Raw genomic sequence first — 22,547 nt, forward strand, 5'->3', positions numbered from 1 at the left:
GAATCAACGTGGCTGATACGCTGATCCTGGTGCCCTGACTCTAGAACTTCAAGACAACGTATTTCTCATTAGCCACTCCATCTGTGCTGTTTTCTAAGGTAACGCAGGACACGCACACAGGTGTTCCCAGGGCGCCGCAGCCCCAGCCCGTGGAGCCTGCAACCTCGGCAGTAAGAATCTCCCTGCCCCAGCGCAGAAGAAGAATCCAGATGACCCCTGTATCCTGCTCTTAGGTCAGGGATTCAAAGTCCATGGTCAGGGTTCTTGGGAGTGGGGAGCAGGCGGGCCCCAGAAAGTAGACATGTGATGCCAGGTGCCAGTGTTACAGGTTTTGAAACTTTAATGTCCTGCTGGTAGGAGTGGCCTTAGGCCAGACAGATATAGACACTGACCAAGCCTTTCTGAATGGCCCAGGGAGCCCCATCCAACCAGGCCTCTTGTTGGTGAGGGGGCAGGCCCGTCCCTCCACTTTCTCCTGACCTGCTGGAGGTGGTTCCTGACCACCCAGACTCATCCTCCATCTAGCTGCTGAGAGGAAGGGAGCCTGCCACGGGGGCTAACCCTTCTCCGTCCCAGCCCCACTGGGTACACTACTTCTGAGCCCTGGTGGTCGTGGGTAGGCCATCACAGCCTGGGAGGAATCAAAGTATCTCGGGGGCCCCGATGTTGATGGACGCTGTCCAGGGAGGAGCTGGAGCTCAGGGCTCCCAGGGCACTGGCCATGCCCTCTGGGGATTCTCGTCCTTTCAGTAGCTCTGTGGCCGCCACCTCTACGTCCTCCAGTTCCATCTGGCAGGCATCTGCCAGGGCGTGGCCTATTGCCATGACGAAGCCCGCATCAACCGCCAAGGTGTCCAGGCCTCCTCGAACCAGAGCCTGTAGGGGAGAGAGGAGGCTGGGCGGGGTCTTCCTGGGGAGCCCCCTCTGGCCCGTGCTTCCCTGCCCCTGCCTGCTCTCAACTCCAGGCCAGCACAGGGTCACCCCTAAAGCAATCTATTGCCCACTTCCAGCCCCACCTCACCTCTTGGATTAGCAGGGCAGTAGCTGGAGCAGGGGCCCCGGAAGTACTCTTCTGGGTCCTACCCCCAGGGGATGTTTCCTCCTGCAGTGATCCTGGGGTAGAGTTCTCCCTCTCTGTCGGCATGGGGCACTCTGTCCCGGGGTGCTGCTGTTCAAAGGCACAAAATCAAAGACCCCAACAGGATGCTGGACTACAGTTCTCCTTCCCCCATGAATCAGAAGGAGCCCAGCCAGGTTGCCCAGAAAGGGAATGGCCTAGGAATTGGGTCCCATTTGGTGTTGATGAGCAGGTTGGTATTTATCTCTTCCCACCCCCAACCCCCACGATCCCCGTCCCCTGCCACAGCCCTGCTCCAAGGACCAGCCTAGGTAGGTTCTCTGGATAAGCTTTCTTCCTGGGCCTCTTCCTTTCTTACCTGGCAGGTGACAGGAGGGACCTCACCTCTGGCCATTACCCTCTGGCTCAGTGGTTGCTGCAGCCTCTTCACACAGGATTTGCTATAGGGTCCTATGGGGGAAGCAGGACAAAGATGAGCATTGTGGCTGGTGGACTGTCCCCAGGAGCCAGGAGTCAACAGAGGTCAACTGGGCCAGTCAGCCAGACTGGTGAGCTCACTGAGGTTTGGGGGCAGTGGGAGACAAGATCATTCTCCCATGCACTGTCCCCCACTACAGGGGCTCTCCCCCGGGCTTGGAAGAGAGAGTCTGATCAAATTGCTCTCCAGTGTATTCCTGACTGCGAGCACGCAAACAAGAGTGCACATGCATGAGGGAAGCAGGGGAGGTACCCAGGTCATCATGGATTCCAGCATCCTTCAGTCCCTGCACTGTGTCGGGGCCCCACTAGGAGGCAGCCAGAACAGTTGATGAAGAGACCCAGGGCCAAGGTATTCGCAGGTCCAGGGGCTGCCCTTGCAGGGACCTTCTGAAGCTAGGAGGTCTGATCTTGCGTTGGGAGCTTAGGGCTGGGGTCTGGGGTCTGGGATGGACGAGTTCCCAGACAGACCTATGGAGGCCCTTCTGACAGGCTTTCCTCTTCCATCGCACTCAGCCACCTACAGGCACCCTTCTCTCGGCTTGGGTGGCCCCAACAGTCCTCGCATTCTGGGCATCCTGGTGGTTCCCCTTGCAACAGGCTCCGGGCTGGCGGGCGGTAAGGAATGGGCGGGGTGCCTCTGGCCTGGGTTGAGGAACACCAGGGCTTTTCAGGTGAGGAAGGCACTGACCTGGAGCCCCGCGGGCGTGACCATGACCGATTGCGCCTCCTCTGGCTTCCGGCATCTCTCTCTCTGCAGGGAACTCCCTCTCATAGTGGATGCTAAAATGGAAGCCAGGCATGTTCAGCTGCCCTCCCTGACCCTCTGCTGCCCCAAACATCCTTCCCCCTGGTTCTGGACCTTTTCTGGGAAGAACGCAGTGGCCAGGCCCCCTCTCCACCCCAGCCAGCACTGAAGCTCTGTTGGGAATATGCCAAAGGCCTTCGTGCTCCCATTTCCATGCCCACCCGGGTCCTTCTGCCTGTGGCTTCCTTCCCTCAGCCTGGTCTGAATCTGTTCATCTTTCAGACCTGCTCCAGTCTCCCGCTCTTGAGGACATGGGCTCTCGGTCATGGCTGGTGCTACACCGAAGAGCTTTAAAGCATCTTGGTGGTTGCATCGCAGCCCCAGAGCCTGGCGAGTCCAGGTGTTGGGATTTCGAAAGCTCTCTAGATGTTTCTGATTGGAATCCAAAGATGAGAACCATCCCTTAGTTTATGCTAGACTTCTCCAGTGGTCAGTGACTTCTCTGTACTCTCAGGACACTCCCCGATTACATCTCCCAAGAGGCGTTCAGTCCCCTCTGGAGCAAGGCCCAGTTCTGATACATCTGTACCTCCAGGGTGTCTAGCACACTGGTGCTTGCAGTGCTTGTTGCCCTTAAGGCTTCTTGGCTGAATTCAAGGGGTATCTCTGACTGAAAATGGGGTACAGGCATCCCTGTTCAGGGGAAGATGCAGTTTACCCAACTTCTGTCTTGTCTGCCCACACCTGAGGGTCTGGGATGCAGGCCCTTCCAAGACAAAGAGTCCCACAGTCACCGGGCCCCAGGTCCGAGATAGACACTCTGCTTGGACCCAGCCCATAGATGATGACCACGGAGCGTTCCCTCCCTCTTCCTGTTTCTTCATGGTACATGGGTGATCACTGAGGAAATTTAGAAATAGTTTATTCACTGTCGAGCTGGTGATGGGTGGGATCAACCCCCGGAGTAGTGGGATCTCCCTGGAACCCAAATCCAGCAACGGAATCTTATTGTCTAGAGATTTCTGTACTAGGAGCTGCTCACAAGGCCCCTTTCTTCTAACTTAGAGTTCACTGAGTACACGTGGGATCCCAGACCGGTGTGGAAAGACCCACCCGCACTGGGGCCAATGTTGACACGAGGCTTCCCCCTGCTGGCCAAAGGAGTCCCTGCAGCTCAAGCTGGCCTCAAGGCCATGATGGATGGATGCCAAAAGGCACAGGGTGAGCACAGGATGCCTGAGAGATTTCATGGACACCTTCCTGCCTCCCAAGCCAATGTGGAAGTTGCCATCCTTATTCTTCCCATCCTATCCCCCCAGACCTGGCTACCTGGGGAACATTTGGTTGTTGCTTTGGTTGCTGTTGGCATTGTTGGTATTGGCACGAGCAAGAGGATTAGCGCTTGGATCTTGAGGGAAGTCCTCTAGGAAGACCGGGGATTCCAGCTCCTCCATCTCTATCTCAACAAACTGGAGGGGTCTCTGGTTGGCCATGACAGGAGCCAAGGAGTTGGGCCTGTCCAGGAAGTTGTCTACCTGCCCAAATAGGCCTCCGGTCCTCTAGAGACAAGGAAGAACTGAGGTCAGATCCTGGGGGAGGAGGGTTGGGATGATGCTGTCAGATGACGATGGGCCGAGCAGAGGGTCCAGAAGGAGAAGAGAGAGAGTCGTCACTATTAGGAAACTCTCAAGTTGATGGGGGCAGATAGATAGGACACAATCCAGGAAGTGTTCAGGAAACACAGCCATGCAGGTGGGGCAGTTGGGACACATGCAGGTGAGACATATGGTGTAGTGGAGAGAACACTTAATGGGGGTGGGGGAGAGGGGGTGTCTACAAAGCTGGCTTCTAGTCCCAGCTTTGAGACCAACTTGCTAGGTGGTCTCCCATCTCTTCTAAACCTGCAGGTTTGTGTGGTTTTAACCTGAAGCTTTCAGTAGGTGGTTCTGCTGGTCCTGCCGTGTTCTGGGCTGAGGCGGGGGCAGCAGAAAGCAGCTGGAATGTCTGGGCGTGCTGAGCTTCCCGTCGATGGCATATTGATTGGGGGTTTCAAGGAGGGAATGGCAGGGAGGAGCAGAAGAAGGTGGGGAGGTGTACATTTTCTATTTGACTCACTGAGTTGGTTAGATCATGGATTCTGAGTCCCAAGAGAGGTGATGGTGAGGTGGGGAGGGGTGTCTTCAGCTGCCACACTCCTGCTCCTGGACTTGCTGACCCCAGACCCTCCCTCTCTGCTGGACACTGCTGCTCATTGTGCCTGGAGCACCAGGGTGGCAACGGCCCGGCTCACTCACCCGGAATATCGCCCCCTCCATCGCGCTCTCCACCATGGCCCGCTCCAGTTCTTCCTCGGCGGTCAGGTCTCCGGAGATGGTGCGGCGGATCTCGGGGCCTGCCTCTTCCTCAATGGTCCGCAGTCCTGCCTGTGGTCGTGAACGAGACCCAGCGATCCCTCAGACCCCTCAGAGTCCAAGAGAGAGACCCACCACGGCTTCCCACTGCCCCGCTCTCCTTCCTGATCCTGGCATCAGGAGCCTCCTGAAGCCCCTGCTCTGGAGCCCACTCCCCTGCCTGTCTTGTTCAAGGCCCAGGGCTCCACGAGGCCACCAAGTCCTGCTCTGGCCTCTGGGGTAGTCCACATCACCCTGTTCCCAAGGAGTCTGCTCTTGACTCCATGGGGGAGAGGCCATTCCCTCCACAGTTGTAAGTCTCTTTGCTCAGTCCAGTCTTGTTTGCATTCAAGCGATATCTCTCCCGCTCCCTCTCAAACATAGGTTCTTCTCTTTAGGGAAGCGTCTTACTGTGAATTGGGTGCAGGCTTGCAGAGCGGCCCGTCAGTTTCCCATTCAACAATCCACACTCATTTCGCTTTAGCTCACGGACACGGATTGTGGTTCCCCACAAGGTGACACCCCTCACCCCACTTTCTCCTTGGGTTTCCTGTTTCCACACTTCCTTCTGGCTCAACCCTTTGGGACCTTGGGTACATACTGCCCTTTGGATTTCAACTGTCTGACTCATCCAAGGAACGTGTACCTCACTTGTGTTATTTCTCCTTTACACATCTGCCTATCGCTTGGTTGGAAAGTGAACCATGGGGGTGAGCTCAGAAACAGACCTGAAGGGTGACTAAGGGCCATGGTCTAGGGCAGTGGTTCTCAACCTTCCTAACGCCGCCACCCTTTCATACAGTGCCGCGTGTGGTGGTGACCCCCCAACCATAAAATGATTTTTGCTGCTACTTCATAGCTGTCATTTTGCTACTTTTATGTCACAGGGCGAATCCTGTGAAAGGGTCATTCAACCCCCCAAAGGGGTTGTGACCCACAGACTGAGAACTGCTGGTCTAGGGCGTTCATTGAACGCTCTCCTCTAAACAAATCAAATGAGGCTCTAACCAATGAATCCCTATCTCTAAACCTGGTCTTTTGCAATATTTTGAATTCTGGCTCCATGTTTTTCTGCTACTCTAAGTGGGACTTTGAATGTGGCCCTTTTCGGAGCAGTTGGTAGTGGTAGCTGGGCACCATCTAGTTCTGGTCTCTCAGCGCTGTGGAGACAGGGAGGTCTGAGTGGCCAGATGACCTCTCTGAATACATTTCAAATGTCTGATCCACATAGGCAATGGGAAAAATGAAAAACAGTGCAAGACGAAGAGTTTGCAGTGAAAACACTGCAGCACTTCGGTGGTGTTCCCAGTCAAGATGCATATCCTAAATCCAGACGAGCTCAACTGAACAGGCATCGGCCTGTCTCTTCAAAACCGCCAAGGTTATGACAGTCCTGGAAGGACCAAGACACTGTTCCAGATGTTAGAGACGAAAGAGGGACACCAATAAAGTGTAGTGCACCCTGCAGTGGGTCCCTTTCCTTAAAGAGGACTCTTGGGGCCACTGATGAAACTTGACGGGGCCTGAGGATTGGGTGACAGCCCTGCATCATTCTGAATTTCCTGGCATGGGTGGCCATGTCAGGATTGTATTGCAGAATGCCTTGGGGTTCAGGAAATGCACACACAAGTGTCCTGGGTGGGTGAGCTGTCGTGTTGGGAATTCTTCTCGAATGGTTCAGAAAAAAAGAGAGAGAGAGAGAGAGAAAGGTTTTGTATAATAATTGCAATTTAAAAAAAAAGTCTGAGATTGCTTCAAAATAAAAATCGCAACAGAAGAGGATGTTTGAGCACCCAGCTCAGTATAGTCCATGAACTTAACCACCATGTGCGTTATCATCAGCACACATTTAGAGATGAAGGAAACAGACCGGCTAAAGCAGGGCTCCTCAAACTATGGCCCGCGGGTTATACACAGCCCGCCGAGGACATTTATCCGGCCTGCTGGGTGTTTTTGCCCATTCTGGTTTTTTTACTTCAAAATATGTTATGTTCAGTGTACATAGGAATTTGTTCAAAGTTTTTTTTTTTAAACTATAGTCCGGCCCTCCAACGGTCTGAGGGACAGTGAACTGGCCCCCTGTTTAAGAAGTTTGAGGACCCCTGGGCTGAAGTATCAAGTTCTGAAGTTGTTCTTCTTTTCGCTTTTCCTAAGAACTCACTGAGGGATGCCTCTCTGTGGACACTACATTCATATCTCATTCAAGTCTCTCCTTTGAACACATGGACCTGCCCTGGGGGGCATCATTCACTGATGGAGAGTCCCTGGTTGGCTCTTCCCTGGAGGTTGAAAGACCTTCCCATGGGGAACCCTGCAGAACTTCATCTCATCTCATCTCCTCCCTCCTTCCTGGCTCCCCTTCCGTCTGTGCGTCTGCCATGGACCCCTCCATGAGGAGGAGAGGAAAAGAGTCTGGAGACCCGGGGAGTCATGTGGCATTCAGGTTGGGCTTACCTGGATCTGTACGGTGTCCTTCTTGGGCCGGTACCCATAATATTCCTCCTGGCGCTTCATGAACTTCCGGAAGTGTTCTTGGATAAGAAATGTGGCATAGAACTTTCCCACAGTCACCTCGTCATCTGTGGAGAAGCCAACAAATGATGTCCTGAAGGCTAGTGGCAGGTGGAGGTCAGGGTGCCCTCCAGGCCATCCCTTGTCACACTCATCTGACTAGTGGGCCGTGTCCACCCTGGTGCCAGTAGTTCCCCTGATGATGCCCACAGGGCCTGGCCAAGTGAATCTCAGAGTACCTGGGGCATTGTCAGGTTCCCAGAGAACTCCTTGGAGGAGCCCCTTGAGCCCCTTCCTCGGCTGACCCTGGACTCGGTCTCCCCAAGCAGCACCCACCTCCTATTGGAGGAATGACCTGGTCCAGGAGCTTCATGCTGGTTCTCTTCCAGATCTTCTTGATGATGGCCCTCAGCTCCTCATTGGCCTGCTCAAAGTTACCTGGGGAAAAGAAAGGGTGGCCCACAGGCATCCAGGCCAAGCCAGCTCAGTGCTCTCTGAACTGCTCACACCACACTGAACAGGGGTTTCTTTTGAGCGGGGTGCTGATACCAAGGATGGGAAGAGGCAGTCCAATTCTTGAAACATGTCCTTTTTCCCAATAGGCCTTGGTTGCCAGGGGCTGGAGTGACTAGACTCCCTTGAAAGATGCTTTCTCCTGCTCTCCCCATTCCACCCAACAAGCCTCCAATTCCCTGTGGTCCATCCCAGTACCACCAGGCAGACTGCCTGATGCTCTAACTTGGTACCTCTCTGGCTCTTGGCCATCCTCTCCTGTGTTCCTAAGGAAACCTCCCTGTCTCCAATGACTACAGGGGTCCTGACTTGGGGATGGACCAAAGCAGATGGGATGAGGGAGGCTCCTGGGTCACATCGAGAGACTGTCCTAGCTCCTTCTCTTATTTTGTCAGGTCTGTCAGGCAGGGACCTTCCAGGCATGCTTAGTAGAACTAAGCTTGGACTCCCATCAACTAACCCGAGTACATCCTCTGCTCTGCCTGGAGTCTCATCTCAGGACCACCTCCCCCAACTCCTGTGCTCATGGGGTCACTACTCTGATTCCCCTCAGAGACAGCCAGCAAGGGTGGGAGGTGATTCTAGTCAGCCTTGGCCCTGCAGAGAATCCTCAAGTTCCGTCTGTGCCCCCAGTAGCAGAGGATTTTGTGGCCTTGAGCGCCAAGACTCTGGCAGATGCCTGCTCTGAGAGAAGGGAGGGGCTGCGGGCGAAGGCACTCACCTTCCGTCTTGATCTTGAGCGCTGTGCGGACCAGGGCAAAGAGGGTGGCATTGAAGGTGACCGTGCCATCACTGTTGAGGGGCATGTTCATGCCCACCAGTCGCTGTGAGGAGAAAGGAAGCGGGTCTGTGTGAGGGGGGAGTAGGGGGGGGAGGGGTAGAGAGGGGTAAGAGCATGAAGGCTGAGGGTGTAGGCTGCACAGGCGCCCCTTCATGAGGGGGAGGAAGGATGGGCTGGGGGAACATTCCCAGAATGGATCGTGTTGAACCAATCTACTGCGCCAGGCCTCTTTAAAGCCCTGAAGCCAAAGAATGTCATTTTGAGGACCAAGGGGCACCTGGCTCAAGCCATGGTATTTCCAGCCACCTCCCGTGCAGGTGGAAGTTGGATATTGAAAAGGAAGCCCACAGAAAAAAAAGGATGCATTTGAAATAGGGTGCCCCTGAGGGATACTGAAAGAAGGGAAGCCAGAGTGCTCCTTGGCCGTGAGGATGGCGAGACTTCATCCCACGTAATTTGGATGTGTTGTCAGGAGAGACCAGTCCCTGGAGAAGGGCCTCATGCTTGGTAAAGCAGAGAGGCAGCGAACACAAGAAAGACCCTGGACGAGTTGCTTGACACACTGGCTCCAACAAGGGGCTCAAACAAAACCGCCTCGAGGATGATGCCAGGATGTGTGTAGGCTGACCGTGAGCGAAGGCTCCTTAGGACGTCACGTCCCCTTCCTCTCCCAGGGCCACCCCTCCCAGTCAGCTCTGGTTACCTTACATGCCACTCGGTGTGGGCAGAACTTCCCGAAGCCCAGAGGGGGCTGGATCCGTCTCAGCAGGGTCACTACGTCCAGGTGTTTGATTCTCCCCCTGCAGGGGACACATAGACTTGTCCACCCAACCGCTCTGCTCTCTTTCCCCGCTTGGCGCAGAGAGCCAGGGGACAGAGGGATGCGTCTTAAAACTAGCCCAGAGCGCAGCGGAAAAGTGCTGGACCCATAACCCAGAGGTCAATAGATTGAAAACTAGCCCAAAGTGGAAGTCCAGTGCCCACTCAAAGAAGAGACCATGTTTGGATGTACCATGGCCCAGCACCGGGAATGAGCTCTTTTTTGGACAAAGGCCAGCAGTCCCTCGGATAGGGGATCTGGGCTTCATTTTCCCTAAGGTGGAGCCATTCTTGGGTTTTGGTTAATTTGATGGGGGCTCTTGGGCTGTATTAACAGAAGCAGAGGGTCTGGATCAGGGGAGGTAAAAGCTGGTTTTTAGGGACTAGCCCAGAGCTAGAAACCACATTCATCAGGACCATGATATCCAGAGGAGGTATAAAGAAGGACAAGCAGGAAGGTCAGCTGTAGAGAGGACCAAGGTGAGAACAGCTGATGTGTTTCGTTGGGAAAAGCCAACTTAGCGGATCTTCCTAGCTTCCTCTTTGCTAGGATGGCTGACATGTTTCCTGCCTGTTTCCCCAGGGGGCAGAGCTAGGGTGTGAGGGTGCTGCTAGGAGCAGGTAGCTTTTGACTGGCCTGCAATAGGTGCACCAAAGCAGAGTCATCAGGGAAACGTGTTTCATCCCAGACAACCTGGTCTGGAATCTTGGTTCCATCTTTTACTAGCTGGTGACTCAGGGCAAGCTATCTAATCTCTCTGATCTTCAATCGCCATCTGAGACTGCGGTGATAAGGAGATCTGGGCTGCAGGTGCCGCCAGGATTCAGTGAGATCCTAGTACACGGAGTTTCGCACAAGAAGCTCTGGGGCAGAGAGGGCGTTGGCTGAGAACTGCAAGGTGGGCACTTTGAAGCCACCAGCCGCTCTGCAGGAGAAAGACGAGGCTTTCCACCCCCATAAAGAGTTGGTTTTGGAAACTCACAGAAGCAGTTCTGCCTGCTCTGTACTGTTGCTATGATTCCGTGTTGACTGGATGGCATTGCGTTTGATTATTTGGTATTTAGCACTAGGCGTGATACACAGGACATAGTCATTCATCATGAACTTACTGAGTGCCTGGCTAGTGCAAACCATTAACATTGGACTACTAGTTGACAAGCTGGCTGTTTGAAACGATCTAGAGGCACTTGGAAGCAGGGCTGGCCATCTGCTTCCAGAGGTTACAGACTTGAAAACCCTATACAGCAGTCTACTCTCCACACACGAAGCTGCTGTGAATCGGAATGGGCTTGATGGCCACCAGTGCCGTGAGCTTATTCCCCTTTAGGAGTGCACTGGTGGACTGCAATCAGTGAGGTCGGCAGTTCAAAACCACCAGCTGCTCCTTGGGAGAAAGACAGGGCATTCTAGTCCCATAAAGAGTCACAGTCTCAGAAACCCACAGGTGTACTCCTACCTACCCTGTCCTATAGGGTCTCTACGAGTCATCATCAAGTCAATGGTAGTGAGTTTGGTTTTTCTATTACCCTTTCAGAAAGGATGAAGAGAGCACTGACTCCCATTTGAATTTGCGTACGAGCACCTTAAAGGTCTGCTAATAGCAAAAGCCCACTTTGACTCCCTTTGGCCTAGGCTGGGCCCGGGATTCTGCATTGTTAACATGCTCCCATCCAACTGGTCAGATCATCACATGTGGAACCACTAGGGATCTAGAGGAGCCCTGGTGGGCTCCGGGGGTTATGCATCGCCCATTGGGCTGCTAACTGCAAGGTCAGCAGTTTAAAATCACCAGCTTCTTCTCAGGAGACACATTGGGCTTTCTACTCCTGTAAAGAGTCACAGTCTCAGAAATCCACAGGGGCAGTTCGACCCTTTCCTACAAGGTGGCTGTCTCTCAGCATCCACTTGATAGCAGTGAGTTTGGCTTTGTTTAAAGGAGTCCTTATGGGGTAGTGAGTTGGACAGCTGAACATAAGATCAGCAGTTCGAAACCACCATCTGCTCCATGGGAGAAAGGTGCGGTTTTCTGCATCTGTAAAGGGTTACAGTCTCAGGAACCCACGTGGGCAGTTCTACCCTGCCCTGTGGGGTCACACGCATCAGAATAGATTCCATGGCAGTGAGTTTTTGTTTGCTCTGAGAGTGCCTTCCCTGGTGGCGCTGTGGGTTGGCAGTGGGTTGACTAACCACAAGGCTGCTGGTTCAAACCAATGAGGGGGGAGGGGCCTGTTTCCATCGAGATGGTAGCCTCGGGAGGCCTGTGTCGCATTGCTACTCCATTCTCCAAGGTAGCCAAGGGCTGGGATCACCCCGAGGGCAGTGGGGGCATACACTTCGAAGTACCGAGTTCCCTGCAGAAGTTGGGTAATCATTTCCCCTCAGTCACAGCCCGGGAAAGGGCCCGGGAAACCTTTCAGCACTGAGAGACAGATTCCTGGCCTGGGATCTTAGATAAGCAAAGGGGAAAGAGAAGCCCATTCGTACCCATTCAACTGGAGAAAGACTTCCCTGGGGAATTAGGGTAAGACCTAGGGCAGAGGGGTGCACAGTGTATGAACCGCCCCCTGTTCCCGTTCCCCACCCCTGCCCCCACACTGAACTCACTTAGCCTCCGGGTCATACTCTGCCCAGATGGCCTTGAACTCATCCAGGTGGTGAGGGCCCAGGATGGACCAGTCCCGGGTGAGGTAGTCAAAGTTGTCCATGATGACAGCCACAAAGAGGTTGATGATCTGCATGGGGGCCCAACAGGAAACACCAGGTGACCTGGTGCTGGGGTGGGCCCAGAGCTTCCTTCTGCCTGCACCCTATGGGCAGTCCTCCTGGGAAGAGAGCCTGGGCCCATCCTGAGCCGGCTCAGCATTCCTTTGGGATCTTCTCCAATCTGTGCCCCACCCTGGAAAGAGGTTTCCCCCATTCTCTCTCTGGTTGCCCCTGGTACTATGTTGATCTCTTCCGTAGACACTGCCTGACCCTTTGAATCATAAGGCCTGCTTATGTGGGGGCTCCTAGTCGCCCTCCTGTCTCAGTCCCCGGCTCCGAGCCCGGGCCTGGCACACAGCACACACACTCAAACAACTGGTCTGCAGGAACGTGGGACAGATGGGGGTGGAGGGGCGAGGGCTCAGCCGTGCTGCCATGTTGTGCTTTCCCCACCGACAGATAGCAGCCCGGAGCCTCCAGACAGGCTGGCGCTCAGCTTGTAACCCTATCTGTGAGGGCCTTTGGGACCTCCTCTGCATGGGGCAGCTCTCCTCGCTGAAGAGCAGTTAGGGACAGTGGCTTTACAGGAAGCCCTTACCTGTGTAGGGCTGAGCCTCATCAACTTCCTTTGGGGTTACGAATTGGTAACCTTTTGCCTTTTGATGGGAGATAGATGAGGCTTTCTATGTCTGTAAAGAGTTACAGTCTGGGAAACCCACAGGGCCAGTTCTACCCTGTTCTGTGGGTCGCTGTGAGTCGCCACTGACCCGATGGCAGTGAGAGAGTTTTGTCTTTCGGTTTTCATCTTTTGACAACCTGTCTAGGGCAGGAGTAAGGCACTCTGGCAGTGTAGTAGGTAAGCGCTCAGCTGCTCACCACGAGGCCAGGTGTTCAAATCCACCAGCCGCGCTGTAGGAGAAAAGCCCCGGCCACGGCTCCTGCAGAGAGCGCAGCCTGAGAGATGCTGTGGGAGCCGTCCACTCTGTCCTAGAGGATGGCCGCACAGTATACAGACTCGGGGGTACAGAGCAACACTGGGGCTTGCCAACAACCTCTACATGACAAAGGAAAGCCCGCTCAGGGCCCCATGTGTCCCTGGGATGGGTCCCTGCAGAGACCAGGCCTCCAGGAGCAAGGAGCCCCCCAGCCCCACTGTGGGACCCTCACCAGGAAGGCGCAGAGCATGTAGAAGCTGATGAAGTAGTAGTAGGCGAAGTTGGTGCCGCAGGTGTACTCCTCTCCGGGGAGGTAATCTGACTCAGGGTCACACAGCTTCCCGTAGCTGCTGGCCAGCAGGATCTCCTGCCAGGCCTCCCCGGTCGCACACCTGGAGGAGAGAGGCCCTCGTTGCTAAGCCAGTCCCAGGTGGCTCCCCAGGAAGCCAGCAGTTGGGTGACCATCAGATGGGGCCGCTGTCTGAGAAATGGGGAGGTCAGAGCCCCAGGCTCACTGTGAGCTGGGACTCAGTTTCCCCAACTGCACTGAGGCCTCTTCTCTACCCTCAGGGAGCACTATAGCAGGAGCTAAGCTGGAGAAGCAGGGTTCATTCCTTGGATGGAGGGATTGAATCAGCCACAATTCTGTCCCTGGGGGGTGGGGGGTGGGGGAGAGAAACTCCATGGCGAGTGTTGTCCAAGGTGAGGGGGGTGGGGGTGGAAAAGGGAGGCATGGAGGTCTCCCTGTTCCCAGGCACGACATCCACCCTCCGGCTCCCACTTCAGCAGGATGGGACTGGGCGCTCCACTCCGGAGCTGTGCCCTCCTTGCAGGCCCCGTGCAAAGACACAGAGCCCCTCTACTCAAGCAATGGTTCTCCACCTGTAGGTCACGACCCCTTTGGGGGTTGAACGACCCTTTCACAGAGGTCGCCTGATTCATAACAGTAGCAAAATGACAGTGATGAAGTAGCAATGAAAATCATTTTATGGTTGGGGGTCACCACAACATGAGGAACTGTATGAAAGGGTCGCCGCATTAGGAAGGTTGAGAACTGCGGATCTAAAGCATCAGGCACTTCAAGAGCTGCAGACCCTGTGCAGGTCTGCAAGCTCAGGGCCCGGGGGCTATGGCGGGGGCCCTGCTCCTGATACGGGGCGGCAGAGGCAGAGGGGTGCCCTCCATTCCATCCTGTGGGGGGTGGGGAGCACTGGGACTCTTGCCTGAAGAGCAGCAACACAGCTTGCGGGAAGGTCTGGAAGTTGTTGTTCCGGTTTATTTGGGTCCCGTCCACCATGGCGATCTTTCCGAACATCTGGACACCACAAAGAAAGAGCTCAGATTTGGGGGGAAAGTCTCCCCTTAGCTCAACTCCCCACCTTCCCCCCACCTCCCTGGAGGCCCCTGCTTTTCAGACCGATTCAGAGATTTGAAGTCACTGGATGACGGTATAGGTTGGGTGCTGTTCTTTCCACCAGGCCAGAGTCCAGCTGGCTGGACTAGCTCTGTCAACAGCCAGCAGACCTCAGGCCTCCTGCTGGGTGTGGGGAGCCACCTGGGCCTTCAGTCCTGAGAGACACTACCTGGCCCCTCTGTCCATCTGCCCTTTTAGGCGGCTGTGGGATGGCTTCTAGCCTCTTGACACTAGTGCCTCCTCCCTCAGCCTTGCAGTGGGTCCCTGGGCTGCAGGGTGAGTGGGGGCAGGGAGGGGGCAGGGTCCAGCCAGCTGATGGGTCCACGGATGGCCCCTCTCATGTGGCCACAGCCCACCCTTCAGCCTGGCCCGTGGCACTCACCTGCATGCCGATGACGGCGTAGATGAAGAAGAGCATGACAATGAGCAGGGCCACATAGGGCAGGGCCTGTGGGGGAGGGCCAAGGGGGGAGGGCAGGGAGAGCTGGTCAGGCAGGGCTCGCAGCCCTCCTGCTTTCAGCTCCTAGCCCTGCCTTGCTCACCTGAGGCTCCCCAACCCCACCTGGGCTGACACTGATGTCCCCAGGGGCCTCTCAGCATTTTGCAGGGTGGGCTGGGCTGGACACACTCACCTGGAAGGACTTGATGAAGGTCCATAGCAGGGTGCGCACCCCCTCTGCGCGGCTCAGCAGCTTGATCAGCCTCATGACCCGGAACAGGCGAAAGAAGGCACTGGAGATGCGGGCGCTCTCGTCCGGGTCCTGCGGGGCAGCAGCCCCAGAGGTCAGTCTGGGGGACGGCACTTCAGGAGGAAGAGGGGCGCAGGGCAGGGTGGAGGTGCATTGCATGTCTGTGTGTGTGTGTGTGTGTGTGTGTGTGTGTGTGTGTTGGGGACTGGTCTGCGGTATGGGGAGGGGGAGGAGGAGCTCCAGCCCCTCCGAACAGCCCCTGATGCCCACTAGTTCAGATCCCCTTCGGACTCAGGGCTCTGTGGTTGTTCAGCCAGAGGGGAGGAGGTGGGCTTGGAGCACAGGCCGGGCTTCCAACTGGGGGAGGCTGCAGCCAGGCCTGCTGCCACCCTTCTGAGGCTTCTAGCCTCCCCTCCCCTTCTCCTCAGCTGCCCCCCCAGCCCAGGCCTTTGGTGGCCCCTCCCCTGGTGTTCTCCAGCACAACGGCCCCATCAAGCTCCGCCCTTCTATTGCTATACATTCAGCATGGCCACCCCTGCACCCAGCCCCACCGGGAGCCTGGCCTCCGCTGCCTTCATGCCAGCCTGAGACACACGCAGTTAGCTGGAGGAGGAGGACCTCCAGGGCCCCTGTCACTGCTGCCCCCAGTGGGTGTCCCCATGTGCATACAGGGTGTCTCTCTGAGAAAGCCACCACACCCGTGCGCATCCTACCACCCAGCCTCGTGCCCACCCTGACCCCGCCAGGACCCTCAGCAGCCCTGTGCTGGGGAAGGAGCTGCGCCATGCACTGCAGGCGGCCAGGCCTTAGCAAGCAGAACGCTGGCACAGCGGGCAGGCAGGCCCATGCAGCCTGAATTACAAAGTTCCCGCAGCCTCCGCCCAGGCAATACAGTCCCCCGCTGGAGGCCAGGAAAGTCTGTGGAGAGAAGAGATGGGGTGGGGTGGAGGTGGGGGCGGGAGAGAGAGGAAAAGGGACAAGGTGGGAAAGAAGTGAGGACAGGTTTCAGGAAGGGTTAAATAGAGAGAGAGGCAGAGGGCAGAAGACCCGTGGTTGTCAATCAGGGATGGGTGATGGGTGGGACTGAGGCCGAGTGCAGGAAGGGGAGGGAAGACAGGGCACAGAAAGTCCCTCTTGTTTCCAGGATCACTGAGAGCTGACAGGGCCGGGGCGCCTCCCTTGTGCTGGGTTATGTGATGACCCTGGTGAGGGGCCTTCAGAGAGGTTGTGGGAAAGTGGAATGAAAAGATGCTGGGAGTTTTCCGTGCCCTTTTCAGTCCACTTGAAAGTGGACTGTCACCCTGATGCCAGAGAGGCTGGCCAAGTAAGCCTCTGGTGGCACCGAGGCCTGTGTGGGAGCCCCATCTTCCAGGTGCCATGCTGTTCTGGAAGGCCTGAGGTCCCTGGAACTAGGCCCATGACCAAGGCTTGCCCCTCCAAGGGCAGGCTCTTGGAGAGCAGGCAGTTGGGGCAGTGGGAGAGTACTGTCCCCCTTCCCCCCGATTGACACTGAGCTGCTTCCCTGGGTCCGACTGGATGAGAAGGCAGTGGGGAGCCTGACATCGAGGCAGTCAGCTGTTCCATCATCCAGCCCCCACCCCCCTGGTGTACCCACTACCCTTGGGACCCAGGCCAAGCCACAGCCTCTTGGGCAGCTTCTCCCTGGACCCCCACCCAGTTCCCAACCTTGGCTGCACACCAGAGTCGCATGGGGGCACACTCACAAACAGAGACCTCGCCTGGGTCCCCACACAGTTAGCCTTTCTCAGATGGGACTTGGCTACAGGATTTGAAGTGGCAGCCCAGCCCGTTGTCATGGAATCAACTCTGATTCAGGGCACCCCATGCTGCCTGCACGGCCCTGGGCCCCACGGGGTTCTCAGGGGCTGACGCTGGGGAAGCAGGCCACCAGGCCTTTCCTCTGGGTGCTTCAGGGAGAACCTGAACCTTCAACTGTTGGTGCCACTTAGGGACTCCAAAGGCCCTCGGACGGACCCTAATGTGCAGCCATGGGTGCCAGCCCATCTACAGGCCCATGCGGTACAGGGCAGTGAATGGCACTGGCCACACCAAGCTGCTGGAATCATGATGGGACGCAATTACAGTCAGAACAGCCATCCCTCAATTGCATGGATCATAGTGAAGTGATGAGTAGCCTCCCGTGATGAGTGCCCATCAGCAGGACAGGGGGCCCTCCCACATGCCTCCCCCGGGTTGTGCTCCGGGAATGTGAATCCATCTCAATGGGGCTTCAGGTGGACCTCACATGATGACCAAGGACACCTTCCAGCCTCTAGCAACCAAGGAGCAGTTCGATGTCTTCATAAACTCCCCCAGTGCCAGGCAGGGTCGGTGACTAAAATTATGCTTTTTACATGGGGCTGTTTACTTTGGCCGGTTAGAGTTCTCTCCTCGAACTGCGCTGGTGAGAGGTGCTGTTCTCGAACCAGGGGCCCTCAGGGATGGGTGCTGCTTCCCAGCTAGAACTGAGCTGGGACGGACACACACACACATCACCACCACCACCACCACCACCACCACCACCACCACTACCACCACCACCACCACCACCATTTGCCCCGAAATCATCCAGCCCCTCCCGGGCCCCACCCTGAGCAGATGGAGTTCTGTCTACCATGGCCTGCTGTGAACTATTGGGAGAAGAGGAAGCTAGCTGGGCCCTCCCCTGGTACTCCAGACAGCCAGCTGAGGTGCCAAGTCCCCAGAAGGGGCCACTCCCTACCCGGCTGCACCCTTCAGGAGCACCAGGCCCACGGCTCCCACAGGTCCTTGACTTCTCACCAGCTCCCCTCACACCCTCATCCCTCTCAGATCTATCTCCAGGGCCAAATGCTGCTTCCCACCCGACAGAGTGTCACCCTGCGGATGCAGTGGGAAGTGCAGAAGGAAGCCCTACACATAGGGGCCTCCCCTATGCAGCCTCTTCCGGCTGATCCCTGACCTGGTGCGGGCTGCGGGCCCATTGGGGTGGCTCAGAAAGAAGTCTGCTGGCCCTCTCACCTCCTTACTCCTTCCCCTCCATAGCCCCCCTCTCCCTCCCCAACCCTCCAGCCCAGCAGTTCGCAACCTGTGGGTTGCAACCCCTTTGGGGGTCAAACAACTCTTTCACAGGGGTCTCCCGATTCATAATAGTAGCAAAATGACAGTGATGAGGTAGCAACGAAAATAATTTTATGGTGGGGGGGGGTCACCACCACATGAGGAATGGTATGAAAGGGTTTCACCGTGAGGAAGGTGGAGAACCACTGAGTCAGAGGAACCCCACTGTCAGCATTGCTCTCTGGGGAAGCTGCTGTCTGATGCAGCCCTGGACGAATTTCTACCTCATGGACCTCTCTGGTTGGCACCTCTCCCCTGCCCACTGCTCTGCCTCCCTTAACACCAAATCCTGATGCCTTTGCCCAGCCCGGCTTGGGGCCTTGAGCTTGGCCTGCGTCCTCACTCCTGCTCAGCCCAGCTCCGGAGGCCTGGCGTCGCCTGCTCCATCTGGGCTCTAGGAGCTCTGTCATATCCACCACAGCCTTGCTGCCCTGGAATGAGCCTCGAGATTATGCTGTTCCTGGGCTCTGACCTCTTTTCTCAGGCTTGTGGGCTGTCAAGCGTCCCTTCCTCCAGGCTCTGTCCCCCACCCCTACTTCCAGACACAGGTCTCTGCTGCATGCCTGCTCTGGTGCATGGCCACCTGGGTACTCCCGGGGAAGCATCCATCACACCGGCGACTCCCCAAGGCTTGCTCACCCCATGCTGCCCACCCTGCCCCTGCCTTCCTCAATGATCCCTTCTCACCCTGTCTTTAATCTCTCTTCAGCCTTGGCTCCATCCACAGAGCTCTATTTCCCTGAAAGCAAATCTGGGCCCTGAATTGACTGCTCTCTGACAAGCACCCTTTGCCCAACTTCTAATAGTGGTTCCTTTGGTTTTCTCACCCTCTAGCCATGACCCGATCTCTGGTCATGCCACGTCTGCTACGCTGTCACCCTGAAGCGCTACGTTGGCTTCCTATGCATGAGCCTTAAGTGGGAATCTCAGCTCTGTGCAGTCACTGGGCCAAGGCTTCCACCATGACCTTCCTTCATTGCTGTGTGCCCATGTCTATAGAGTCCCCGTGTGGCACAAACATTTGTACTCTTCTACCAGAAAGGTTGTTGGTTCATACCTGCCCATTGGCACCGTGGGAGATGAGTCGGTTGGTCTACTTCCCTAAGATGATCGCCACTGAAATCACTGGGGAGTACAGTTCTACTCTGACACCCAGAGGGTCCCCGGGTTGGTCCCCTTTGGCAACCAGATGGCCCTGGGTCTTTGCCAGGTTGGTTTCTCACCATGCAGTAGATGCAGAGAATGACACTCAGGTCCCCTCCTGTATTTCCAATTCTGTGCTGCACCTGTCTCCTTGTCTGCGCTTCCTACAGGCTTTTCACGCTCAGCCGTCTAACCAGCGGTTCTCAACCTGTGGGTCATGACCCCTTTGGGGGTGGATGACCCTTTCACAGGGCTCGCCCAATTCATCACAGTAGCAAAATGAGAGTTATGAAGCAGCAAGAAGAATTTTATGGTTGGGGTCACCACCACATGAGGAGCTGAATTAAAGAGTCGCGGCCTGAGGAAGGTGGAGAACCCCTGGAAGCGGAGCAATGGCGAGCCTGCTGCCTCCAGCCTTCTTCTCTCCGGGGCTGCCAGCCCCATCCTCAGAGCCGCCACCACCCTCTCTTTGCCTGGGTTCCAGGTCCTGCACTCAACAAATCTTGTTGGCCCCTTTCAAAGTCTTTGAATGTTTCCCCTGCTATACTCTGAGGCCTACCTCATATTGCTCTGTGCCCATTTTCTTTGTCTTCACTCTTGCTACCGTGGATGGATTTCTCAAGCCTGCTTCCCCCCTCCCCCTTCCCCACACTCACACCTTGGGAACTGGCCCTTTCATGGATTCTAAGCTCTTGGCTCTTGCACTTGCCCCCTGGCAACCCGCTACTTGCCGGAGCCCAAGGCTAGGCTATCATCTCTCTCGTTTGTCAAAGAAAATTCTCCTGGACTCCACATCCTCTGCCGCTTCTGTCGGATCTCTGTAGCAACGAGTGGCATATGTCAGTCCTCACTCTCTCTGAGTGTCTCAAAGGAGAGTCCACATCTCCAGCTTCACTCTCTTCTTGGTGCCTCAGGGTTTCTTCCCAATGAAAAGACTCTGGTCAAGCTCACTCATGATCTCGACCAATGACCTCCCCAAGTCCAAGTCAGTGCTCAGTTCTCATCTTGCCCGTCTTTGTTTGCGGCAGTGCTCAAGCGTTCTCTCACGGGACACCTCAGGGGCCAACTGCTTCTCACACCTGCTCAGTGGTTCCTCCCCGAACACGGGAGTGCTCCTGGGCCTCAGTCTTGGCACCTGTTCCCCACACAGCCCCTTCTTAGCTGTCTGATGCTGTTATAACGGAAGTACCATAAGGGGGTGACTTTAATAAACTGAACTTCGTTATCTTACACTCTATTAAAAAAACCAAAACCCTCACTGCCATCAAGTCGATGCTGGCTCATAGCATCCCCCAGTGGGTTCCTGGGGGTATAACTGCTACGGGAGTAGAAAGCCCAGTCTTTTTCCCTCAGAGCTGCTGGTGGTTTCAAGCTGCCGACCATGCAGATCGCAGACCAACACCTAACCATGACGCCCGCCCACCCCAGGGCTCCTGGCATCTTTTGGTTTCGGAGGCTGGGAGTCCAAATACAGAGCACCTGCTCCAGGGAGAGGCGCCCTCTCTGTGTAGGATCCGGGGAAAGGCCTGGACCTTTTCAGCTTCTGTTCCTAGATCCCTTAGTGTTGGCTGGCTGGCTTAATTCCATTTCTGCTCTCTCACAAGAGATGTATACTAGTCAACACACTCCACGTGCGACCCACCCCAGATGCTAATAACAATCCCACCTCGGATGGGATCATATTCCATGCATGAGAGTGAGGATCCCAGTACATATTTTTGGCGGGGACACAATTCATCCCTCACACTGTTCTAAGTGACCGCATCCCTCCCCATGCTCTCTGTGTGGAGTCTCCGATTGATATCTCGGACTTGACCCAGACTCTGAACTCCAGACTCATAAATCCAACTGCCTCCTTGATCTTTCCATTCGGAAGTCTAGTAAGCATGCCAGGTTCAACATGCCCAAAGCAGGACTCTTGGTTTCTACCCCATGCCCATTCCTTTCACAGCTTCCATGTCTCTGTAGAGCAGGGGTTCTCAACCTTCCTCAGGCCGAGACCCTTTTGTACAGTTCCTCATGCTGTGCTGACCCCCAACCATAAAATGATTTTTGTTGCTACTTCATAACTGTATTTTGCTAGTGTTATGAATTGGGCGACCCCTAAGAAAGAGTCATTCAATGCCCAAAGCGGTTGTGACCCATAGGTTGAGAACCACTGCTGTAGATTGAGGCTCAGCTGGATTGGGCAAACAAGGCTGCAGTCATTCTTGGTTTGTGTTCTTTTGGCCTGAATCAAAGGATCCTGGTGGCGCTGTCAGGTAAGCATTGAATTGCTAACTGCAAGGCCAGCAGTTCAAACTCACCAGCTTCTCCTCAGGAGAAAGATGAAGCTGCCTGTTTACAGTCTCAGAAGTCCTATACAGGGTTCTTATGAATCAGATTCGACTTGATGGCAGTGACCATGAGTTTTGCTAATTCTGGATTATTTTAAACCAATCCCACCAGCAAAGATTCTCAGTTTCGCCTTCAAAATGGATCAGAAGCTGACCACTTCCAACCCCTACCCTGCTGGCAACCCCGGCACCACCATCTCTGACCTGGACAATGGCACCAGCTGCCTGACCACATTCCCTGGGTCAGCTCTGTCTTCTCCAGCCCGCTTTCACCTTAGCGGCCAGAACGCTCCTTTGAGAACTAAACCAGGAAAGGCTTACGCCTCCAAAGGGCTCTCATCTGACTTGGAATAAAACTCAAGATTATAAGGACAGCTTTCAGGGGGCTAGGCGACCCAGCCCTTGTCCTGCCTCTCTCTCTGATTTCACCTCCCCCACTCTCCACTCCAGTGACAAGAACCGCTTGTCATCCTGCTCGCCAAGTCTGCCTCCCTCTTACTCCCGACTCTCCCTTCAACACCCACTTCCCATCTCTTCATGGCCACGGCCTTGCTGGATGCAGGTCTCTGCGCAGGTGCCATCCTGTCAGGGAGGCTTTCCCTGCACCACCCCACTGTCCCTGCCACTCCACGTCCTGCTGCTGGCTGCCGCTGAGTCAGCCACAAACTCGTGGCCATCCCTGGTCCAGCCCCAGCCCCATCAAAGGTTACAAATTGGACCCTTGCCATGCATCCAGTTTCCATTGGCTGGCTTTCCTGCAGCAGGTACCTAGGCCTCTCATTCCCTCTGTCTCAGTTTGGTGCTCAAGCCTCCCTGACGGATGGCTGTACCCGGGGTGTGTGTGTGTGTGTGTGTGTGTGTGTGTGTGTGTGTGTGTGTCCGTCTGTCC

At 55.6% G+C, this 22,547-nt stretch overlaps 1 protein-coding gene across 1 annotated transcript in view; it reads right to left on the minus strand.

Moving 5' to 3' along the window:
* Positions 1-624: 624 nt before the first annotated feature.
* CACNA1S (calcium voltage-gated channel subunit alpha1 S) overlaps positions 625-22,547 on the minus strand; it is an 83,113-nt gene continuing 61,190 nt past the window's right edge. Inside the window, exons 29-44 of the mRNA XM_075540527.1 lie at positions 15,921-15,977; positions 15,003-15,131; positions 14,753-14,818; positions 14,180-14,271; positions 13,189-13,348; positions 11,923-12,050; positions 9,202-9,298; positions 8,439-8,541; positions 7,541-7,642; positions 7,148-7,272; positions 4,598-4,726; positions 3,633-3,862; positions 2,271-2,338; positions 1,437-1,546; positions 1,022-1,165; positions 625-876 (exon numbers count right to left, since the gene is read on the minus strand). Coding sequence (XP_075396642.1) covers positions 625-876; positions 1,022-1,165; positions 1,437-1,546; positions 2,271-2,338; positions 3,633-3,862; positions 4,598-4,726; positions 7,148-7,272; positions 7,541-7,642; positions 8,439-8,541; positions 9,202-9,298; positions 11,923-12,050; positions 13,189-13,348; positions 14,180-14,271; positions 14,753-14,818; positions 15,003-15,131; positions 15,921-15,977 — 1,992 coding nt within the window. The remainder of the gene's footprint in view (positions 877-1,021; positions 1,166-1,436; positions 1,547-2,270; positions 2,339-3,632; positions 3,863-4,597; positions 4,727-7,147; positions 7,273-7,540; positions 7,643-8,438; positions 8,542-9,201; positions 9,299-11,922; positions 12,051-13,188; positions 13,349-14,179; positions 14,272-14,752; positions 14,819-15,002; positions 15,132-15,920; positions 15,978-22,547) is intronic.

The sequence above is a fragment of the Tenrec ecaudatus genome, chromosome 1, assembly GCF_050624435.1.
Source record: "Tenrec ecaudatus isolate mTenEca1 chromosome 1, mTenEca1.hap1, whole genome shotgun sequence".
In the NCBI taxonomy this organism is placed as follows: Eukaryota; Metazoa; Chordata; class Mammalia; order Afrosoricida; family Tenrecidae; genus Tenrec; species Tenrec ecaudatus.